The 10,109-nt window shown below is 37.3% G+C and overlaps 1 protein-coding gene across 1 annotated transcript in view; it reads right to left on the bottom strand.

The window, feature by feature from the left end:
* Positions 1–10,109, bottom strand: part of KCNK2 (potassium two pore domain channel subfamily K member 2) — a 225,755-nt gene that overhangs the window by 40,638 nt on the left and 175,008 nt on the right. The window contains exon 6 of the mRNA XM_021682561.1: positions 9,431–9,570. Within this exon, the coding sequence (XP_021538236.1) occupies positions 9,431–9,570 (140 nt within the window). The remainder of the gene's footprint in view (positions 1–9,430; positions 9,571–10,109) is intronic.

Raw genomic sequence — 10,109 nt, 5'->3', positions numbered from 1 at the left:
ATTCTTTGGGTTCAAATCAAGTTTAGGCAGGAAGAACTAAATTCCTTTACTACAATTAGGGTGCCATCCACTGAACACTAAACAAATCACCACACTTTGTTGCAAAAGATGATCAAATAATCCCTGATTAAAGTTCAAAGTGGGCCCCCTACTCAGCTCCAACTGACCACAAACAAATCTTTTAGGAAGAGCCATCTATGAATAGGAACTAAAAACAAATTTATTTTGTTGACCCATCTTTGAAAACATACTTGCTTGTGTTCTCAGCAAACACAAGCTTGATATTTTGTAAAATTTGATGGATTTTATTTTTATTTTTTTAAAGATTTTATTTATTTATTTGACAGAAAGAGAGAAAAAGTACAAGCAGGGAGAGCAGCAGGGAGAGGGAGAAGCAGGCTCCCCACTGAGCAGGGAGCCCGATGCGGGGCTCGATCCCAGGACCCCGGGATCATGATCTGAGCTGAAGGCAGAGGCTTAACCAACTGAGCCACCCAGGCGCCCAAATTTGATGGATTTTAGCTCTGAATACAGGCAAGCACAATACTTTGGTTTGATGAAGAAAGTCCAAAAACAATTTTGAAAGCAAAGTTCATGGTGACCACTATTCCTAACACAAATTCTCAGAACAGATGACGGTATCAAAACAGTCAAAAGAGATAACATTATATCTTGATGCATTAAATCCCCATAATATGCTCTCTAGCGAAAGAAAATTACTTATAAAGTGCTTTGAGGCAAAACCTATTAAGTTATTTTCCTATTATGTACAAATGAATAGAAAAAAATTACTCTGAATATCCATTACGAGATGACATTCTGTGAAATACCTGGAGCAAAAACAAGTTACAATTTAGAAATAGTGAGGGTTCAATCTAAAAGAGAAAAAAAAAGAAAGGAATCTTCCCCCATTTTTTTTAAGTAAAATTTGAGCTACTCCTTCCCAGTTTAATAAAAGGAAAAATACAAATAAGATTCTACCTCAGTCCATACATGAAGACACCAGAAAATCTGCTGGTCTAATTCAAGAAAAGAATTAAGATAATAGTAATGTGGGTAGATTTAAGGAACATTTAATGCAGAACCTAGTTTTCAAGTCCATAGAACATCCAACATACTTGAAATTCTTGCACTCACTTTTTCCTAGACATTTCATATGGACTCTGGGTTTGTGATTAAATTCTAGCAATACACATAACCTTAATGTTTTCTTGTTTACCTTTTCTTTTATTTTTACTTTTTATTTCAGCCAGATGAGATGTTTAGACATATAAGCATTCATAGCATTTCCCAATAATATATGATGGTATCTAAAGGATAGTTTTAGAGCTTTACAGGATTCCTTGATTTGGGATAGTAATTTGATACTAATTACTTCAGAAACCCAGGAGGAAAAGAAAAAGCATCTAGTAAGCACTTAGCCACATCCCACACTCTACCCACTGAATCTTTATAAAGCAGCCTCATTAAGGAGGTTAAATCTCACTTTATAAGAACATGGAGACTTAGACAGATTAGGTATTTTGGTGAAGTCTGCAAAGCTAGTAAATAGTTAAGATAGTATTAAATCTCAGTTCCAAGGGCTCCAAAGCCCATGTACTTTTTAGAAATCATACAAATAATTTGCATGCATTTAAAAGAATGTTAAAACTTTATATTTCAGGCGCCTGGGTGGCTCAGTTGGTTAAGCGACTGCCTCAGCTCAGGTCATGATCCCAGGGTCCTGGGACCAAGTCCCGCATCGGGCTCTCTGCTCCTTGGGAGCCTGCTTCTCCCTCTGCCTCTCTCTCTGTCTCTCATGAATAAATAAATAAAATCTTAAAAAAAACACACAAAAAAAACCCAACTTTATATTTCAAGAGATCACTGACTTGTACCATAACACGGTGACCAAACGAAATTCACAAAGCCCTTTTCTATAGCTACATAGTAACAGATGGGTCAGATTTGGGTACTTATTTGTAATGTGTTGGTATTACCTACATATAAAATAATAGTAAAAAAATAGCAATAACAATTATACATACCTAACTTTTTTAGGCACTTGGGAGGCAGCATAGCAAAAAAAAGACAGCTTAGCAAAAAGACTGGGCCACGGAGTCATGCCATCTGGGTTGATTACAGATTCTACCACTTACTAGCTTTATAACCTTAAGCAAGTCATCTTACCTCCCTGTGCTTCAGCTTCCTTATTAGCAATTATTATTTAACAGCTGAGCACTTTGCCTCATTATCTCATTTAACATTAAAAAAGAAATAAAGTATATTCTAGAAGAAAAGTACTTCCATTTTTACCACTCTCAAATCCAATTTTGTTTTTAGCATATATTTTGACTTGTAAGAGCTTCCTAACACTGGACCTGCAAAGGTTCATGGATGCAATATAATCCTGGGATGATCTAGAGACATAATTTGGGGTCTTGATTCTACAGAAATGACTGTCCATAAAATTTAGAAATTAGACACGTGCTAGTTGGTGTGTAAGAGTTACTGTTGCCTCAAAGCATAATTTAAGTTTTACATTGTTATTTGTTGTTTTATTTATCTTTATTCTCCTTTCCAAATTTCTATTTACTAATACTAAATAGGTAATAACTTGCCCAGCTGAGGCTCAACCTGGAAAAAGAAGGACCTTTCTCTTCGGCACAACCAAGCAGAGTCAAATATAGACCAGCAGATAAACCTCAAAGTCTGATTGCTCTGAGCTTTTCCCCATAGCACAGTGAGGGACACCTCCCTCCCCATGGGACAGAAAAGAAGGGCCCTTTATATCTGCCTTATTTTAAGTGATACCGCCTGCCTTGATTTTATTTTATTCTTACCCTTTAGCCAAAGAGTTATATGCACTGAAATATAAACCTGCGAAGTCTTATGATCACTGTATATTGTGCCCATAGTCCAACTTCAGTTATTTACAACTACTTTAGCATCTCAACAGAGAACAACAAAAATATACCAAGAAAAAATTTGAACTAAACAGTAATGCGCCCTCACCCCCCCCACCTCGCCCCATGCTGGAAATCAAAGCAAGGACTACAAAATCTGATATGCTGTTTGAAGGTTAAAGAAAGGAAGGGAAGGGAGGAAGAGGGGGTGGGGTGAGAAAAGAAAAAAGTAAAAGCAGGCTATTTTTGGAACTAATCAAAGACTAAGTGCCTTCTTAGTCAAAACTCCTTTTTCCATCTCTAGAAGAAAAGTAAAAGCCAACATTATAAAGATCAGTTAGGAAATGCACCACCTATGGAATCTTCCCAAAAAAGACATCAGCCTCAAATTAGCACCAATGAAGTTACTCCCAGAAACTAATGCAGCACTCATCATATAGTACTTAGTAAGTATTTTTTAAATGAGTGATTTAAGAATGAATTAGATGTTAAATAATCTCCCAGCTGGTCTCCACGCCTCCAGTCTTTTTCCTGTCCTGCCAATTTGACGCTGCCATCCCACAGCTCACCTCCCGTCCCCTCACCGTCCATATGCACCGCGTATGCATGCCCAGCAGTACCCAGGATCAGGACTGCTAACACTGCTCAACCCCATACAGCACCATGCACATAGTTTTCTGTCGCTTGTGCTCCAAGGGCTCCTATTTCCATAAAAAAAACCCTGGGTGTTGGCCTTGGAAATTGGGCTTGATGTGCCCAAAGAACCGTCTTAGAATATACCCACTCCATGGCACAATCCCAGGAGGCAATGTTTACACTTTTTTCTTCCTACAGGACTGGCACCCCTGGAGCACAACCTCATAGGGAATTCTAGTGACTTATCTGTTTTACGTTTGATTCCTTTTCTTCTCCATTGTCTTTAGGTAATCTGATCCATCACTTCAATTATCCTCGCTTCAAAACTCCAACTCCTTTGTCCTTCCAACAGACCCGACTGTGAATCAATGTATTTGGATACATTATTTGCTGAATAGTCCTTTATAGTCACTGCGTTCTACCCCTTCCCCCTTAAATGAAGGTATTATATGCCAGGTTCCATTTTTAGCTCTCTTGTTGACTTACTTGACAAATCTCGATTAGGTGAATTTATCTGTACTCACACTGTTATTTATGTAGTGGTGACATCCCCAAACTATCTCTCCAGTTCCCATCCTTCTTTGTTTACACGTACATTAGCCACCTGATATCCAACACGTCGTTCCATCACAACATGTCCAAAATGACATCTCTATTCCTCCCTCAGAATCTCTCATTTTCCTGTGTTTTGTAATTCCATCCAAAGCGAGAACCATGGATGTCACCCTCCTTTTCTCGTTGCTGCCCAAAGCTAACGGGCTACCAAGTCCTATTCCTTCTATCCCCCAAATAGTTTTGAAACCCACACTTTCATCTCCATCCACTGCCACCATAGTGCCTTCATTCTGTAGTACCTGGATTCCTGCACTAACCTCTCCCGAATGATTGTCCTGCCTCCAGCTTTGTTTCTAACCCATCTTCCTCACTGTTGACAAGATCATTCACTCCACTTACTTAAAATCCTTCAATGGCTCCCTCAGGTTTTCAGAATTAAGGCTAACCTATTTCAAAGGGCATACAAGCCTTTCCTAGTCAAAGCCCTTCTCCCATAAGAAATAACAGAAAGTGGTCTGCTGCTACCTTTCCAGGACTCAGGCTGCAAATGCTCTTTACTTGCCCATCCTGGACAGGAAAAACGGCTGCCTAGTCTCAGCTCTTTCACAGAAGGAGGCCTCACCATCCCGAATGAGGTCTGGGAAAGACCAAATGCTGCTGCCAGCTAAGCCTTCCTCCATATTCTCAGGCCCCCTGGGGCCAACTAAGTTCCAGGCACAGTCTTGGAAGCCTTCTGGCACCACAGCTTCCCAACCAAAGGCAGTTTTGACTATGATGTAAGGCCAACCTGCTAACATGAGCATCTCCATTACCACGAACCCCTCTGGAGAGTAAAACACATGACACTGGTAAAGACGTGATACTTGGCTATCTGCTCACTGTGGCCAGCTGCAGGGCCACGCGGTCTGACAACCTGGCATGCTGGGGGTGGGGGGACGTGGGGGTGCTCGTCTCACATATGGACAGGAACACTCCAGACATGGGAATGTATACATCAATCAATACAAGACCTATGCAGAAATCACAGGCTTTTCAAATGAAAGGCCTGTAAACAGTAGAAAATGATGCATAAGAAGGATGCACGATTCTGTGCTTGCTTCAAAATTTCCCTTCTGACTTTTGTGGTCACATTTTTCTTTTTATTATAGCTGCCTCAGATAGTGGTTTTATTGTATTATCCAGAATACCTAAGTAATCTTTATTTTCTAAATGGAAACATCATTTCCTCAGAAGAGGGTACATGGCTTAATAGGAAAAGATAATTAGTCATACAATTCTTGTTGAACATGCACCTACTCTCCATTAAACTTTTAAAAATAATGAGACAAATAAACACTTTTACAGAAACTCATGTGTCTCCATGGAAAAAGGATTGAGGTCATTATTATTTCCCTTGAGGAATGCAGATCAACTATAATTATGTATGGCATTTTGAAACAATGCAGTATTGCTTCAACCAACTATTTCTTCTGCAAATATTTCATATGGATTAGCTATACCAACATATTTTATCTCAGCATGTTCATTAAAAACGATTTTTCCTTATTTCTAACCATATTTTCATTAAAATTAGTCCTCATTGGAAACAAAATATACTTTAGCATTAAAAAAAAAAACAGAAATAAGGCCACATATGATTAGATGTATATATTTATACTCAACTGATATGGTTTAAGAATTTTTTTTTAAAAACATAACACATTATTAGGCAAAATATTTTCATTTGGGGAAAATGTATGTTTTAATATTATCACTTGCAAATTTAATGCTATATATTATTTTGTATATTCTATATTAATTTTTAATAGACAGAATTTCAAGTTATCAAAAATATGCAGCATTTTTATTCATCAAGACTGAAAACTAGATAAAACCTTGTTGCTTCTGAACATGTAGGAGGTTTGTAAAGGGTACAGTATCTGGAATGGTTTAGGGACAGAAGGTAAGGAATACACAGAGAACAGTCACCTGGCATGCATGGTCCATCTACGTAAAGATGACAACTCGAATGTATTTAGTTGTGTTTTATTTAGTTATGCCCTTTCGGGAGTTATTTCAAAATAAAATGATCGAATAATCCTTCTTCCATTGCTGTAGACATTTTTGTAGTATTTCCGTTTGTAAAACATTTGGCTCTGATCATCTATAGCTCAGTTATAAATTGTCTGTCCCTTTCTTTCTTCACATTCCTCTGTTGAATCTGTAACTCAACTCTGTCATTTCCCTAAACTGCATTATAAATAAATTAGAAAACACACATCTGCTCAAACTGGCAGCTCCATTTTAATTGGCTCAACCGCCCAGAGCAGCTCCAGGAGGGCTCACAGTAAATTTTGCTCGTGGCCTTTACTCACAGGAGCTTTCTACAGACGCAGTCACCAGAACCACATGTGAGTCCGAAGGTCAGGTGAAAGCTCAAAGACTTATAGTAAGAAAAAAAAAAAGTTTACTACTTTGCAGTGTTTAAAAGTACAAAAACACAGTGATAGATCTCCTACTTCTGTTTGAGAATCATGAAGATCACGCATAGGAAAGCACGTGAACTTGTTTTTCATGTTAAATATAGCCAGGTAACGTAGAAATTTGACTTTATTTCAAAGGATGGTGTTATGGCCCCAAATGTGTCCTCTAAAGATGCGTAAGTTGAAGCCCTAAACCCCCAATGTGACTGTTTTTAGAGATGGGGCCTTTCAGGATGTAATTAAGGTTAAATGAGGTCATAAGAGTGCATCCCTGAGTCTACAGGGCTGACTGATGTCCTTACAAGAAGAGGAAAAGCCACCGGAACTCTCTCTCCAGGCAGGTGCACAGAGAAAAGACCACGTAAAGACCATGGGGAGAAGGCAGCATCCGTAAGCTGAGGAGAGAGATCGGACCAGAAACTAACCTTGCTGGCACCTTCATTATGAACTTCCAGCCTCCACAACTGTGAGAAAATAAATGTCTGTCGTTTAAGCCCTTCAGTCAATGGTATTCGGTTATGGCAGCCTGAGCAGACTAAGGCAGATTGTTATCTCATTACTCTGGAGAACTGTGTTCATGCTTTGTACCAGCTAGTCCTAGCACAGAAAGCACTGTTTTTTAATAGCACAGGTTTTAAACTTTGATCAAATAATCTATACCAGCATCATAAAAATACAATTTCCCACTTTTCTACATGTGCCTTAGTGGCTTTCACACTTTTTGACTGGGATCCACAATAGTCTTAGTATTTATATATGCATGTATGTATATAACATATAGTGTATTTATAATATGTATGTGTCTTTCACAAAACTTTTCCTATCTAACTGTAAAAGATCTGTTCAATTCTATTTTATTTACAATAAATGCCTGTCAGAATCAGACCAATAAATACAGAGAATAAACTGGTGGTTGCCAGAGGGATGGGGGTAGGGGGAGGGGCACAAGGGGTGAAGGAGACTGGGAGATACAGGCTTCCAGTTATGGAATGAGTAGGTCCACAGGCATATAGGGAATATAGTCAATAATATTGTAGTAGCTTTGTATGGTGGCAAACAGTAGCTACACTTGTATAGAGATGTTAAATCACTATGCTGTACACCCAAAACTAATATAACATTGTGTGTCAACTATACACAAATTTTAAAAGTTAATTAATTAAAAAAATAAACATGTGTGTATGTTTTTAACATCCACTTAAGAGCCAGTTTATGGCTAGATGTTTGAGGGTTTTTTTTTTTATGTTATCCAAAACATGTCTTAGTTACAATTTCCTTTTTTCCCTTAGCATCTCAAGATCCTTAAAAGTACACTGAAGTTCAAACAATTACAATATTCTCTCTCTCTTTCCCTCACATTCATTCTCTCTCTAACACACACACACACACACACACACACACACACACACACACACAAAATGAGTCTAACTAAGATGGAGACAAATCAATTGGGGTCCTGGGGCACCTGAGTGGCTCAGTCATTAAGCATCTGCCTTCGGCTCAGGTCATGATCCCAGGGTTCTGGGATCAAACCCCACATTAAGCCCCACATTGGGCTCCCTGCTCAGCGGGAAGCCTCCTTCTCCCTCTCCCACTCCCCCTGCTTGTGTTCCCTCTCTCGCTGTGTCTCTCTCTGTCAAATAAATAAAATCTTAAAAAAAAAATCAATTGGTGTCCTGGTCAAAGCAGAACTTTTTACATGATTTAAACCAGAATGTCAAGCACATTGTCTTGCTGATTTGTTGATAATAAAAGATTTTGGTTTTATGGTGCAACTAGATATAGATTAATGCATACAGACTATGTGAATTCCTAATTGAGAAATAGGATACCCATGAAGGGAAGTGCTGGATAACTCAGTCTAATTCCTACTTATAGGCACTGTGGGAACTGATACGAACTTATATGACGAAGAGTTTCAAAGAAAGTATTTATTTGTAGAGAGAAACTAATTTTATCATTTCCTATCTTATTCTGTTTCTTTTGGGTTTATGTTTAAAGAATCATGCTTGCTGTATCAAAGATTTTGACACTGGTGTCTCCTGGCATATGAACATCACTGGATAATGAAATGGAGGGATAATTAGAGGAAGACAATGGATACAATTGTTGCAGGTTTTGCAGATTTGTTCTCTAAAAATATTGGTAAAGTTGGCTAACACCAAAAAACCAAAAACTCAGAATTTGTAATAAGACACTACTCTGTCACACTTAACTGATAATACTTCTGGACCTGTAAATATGAAATCCAAATGTAATTTCCAAAGTATAAAATTTCAAGAACAAGATTAAAATTTTAAACTTTCCAAAACTTCATGGGTCAAAATTCTAATGTCATTTCTATAGTATAGTGGTATAAAATGGGTAAAACAGTATCTTTTTGAACACCTGAAATCCGTACACAGGGAACTTGGCCATAATGCATACAGCTTTGGGCACATAGGTATACATACCTGTGTGTACTTGCACACGTTTATAGGGACATAAGAAAGAAGGAAATAATTCAATATAGTAAAAAAAAATTCAATATTATATGATACATTTACTTTTCCATGCTATTGACATTTTGACATAAATATTTTCTATTGTATTTCTTTTTATGGAATAACATTTACCTTGTGCCCTTAAGAAAAAAAAAAATGAAACAAAAAAGAAGAAATAGTGAGGAAAATATTTTAAATTACATCTTTTTTCATTATAAATTAGCCTCAGCACCTGGTACATAGGGGTGTTTAGCAAGTATCTGCTAACTGAATTACACTTTACAGCAAATTCACACCAAACATAAATATTAAAAATCTTAAATAAAAAATAAATGTCAACAAAGATGAAAAATAATGTTTACTGAATTAGCTAAATAGGAGTGCTTTTTGCACACTCCTTAATTCTTACCTCTTCCTTTGTCTTTTTTGATATCACTCGGAGCCAGTCTCCAATCATGCTCAGGACAGCTGCAAAGTAAGCAAGCCCTACAAGGATCCAAAACCACACGACAGGCTTATAGAAGTCTAGATATTCAATATCTGATCCACCTGTGTGAGAAAAATAAAGCAGAACAAAATAACTTCATATTCATATGAAAGTAAACAATATGGATATTTGCAAAAAGTATCAACTGAATTGTGGCTTACAAAACAGAACCCTCCACATTATTTTCTTCATTTGGGATTCTTTCCCGTCCGTATCTATTTTTCAAGAACCAGTCACTAGGTTTTTTTTTTTTTTTTTAAGTTTTTTTTTTAATTCCAATTAGCTAACATCCAAGTGTTATATTTAGTCACTACGTTCTTCTTAATGAGACCTTTCATTACATCTCCAAGTCATAATGATTTGTCTTTGTTCTATGTTTCTTTTTTGTTTATTATAATCTGTCTCAACTAGTCTAGCACTTAAGTATTCCACGTGTAGTAGTTTCTCTTTCCACCTCTACTGTAACAAGTAGAAGACAGAAATGACACTTTTTTTGGGTACGCATTCAACTTAGCATATTTATTACTGCCAATCAATTCATGCTACCCAATCAATACATGCTAACCAATCAATTAAAAGTAGACCTGGACAGAAGTGGTTC

The sequence above is a fragment of the Neomonachus schauinslandi genome, chromosome 6, assembly GCF_002201575.2.
Source record: "Neomonachus schauinslandi chromosome 6, ASM220157v2, whole genome shotgun sequence".
Lineage (NCBI taxonomy): Eukaryota > Metazoa > Chordata > Mammalia > Carnivora > Phocidae > Neomonachus > Neomonachus schauinslandi.
The sequence above is the reverse complement of the archived record's forward strand: the minus strand, read 5'-3'. Positions and strand labels throughout refer to the sequence as shown.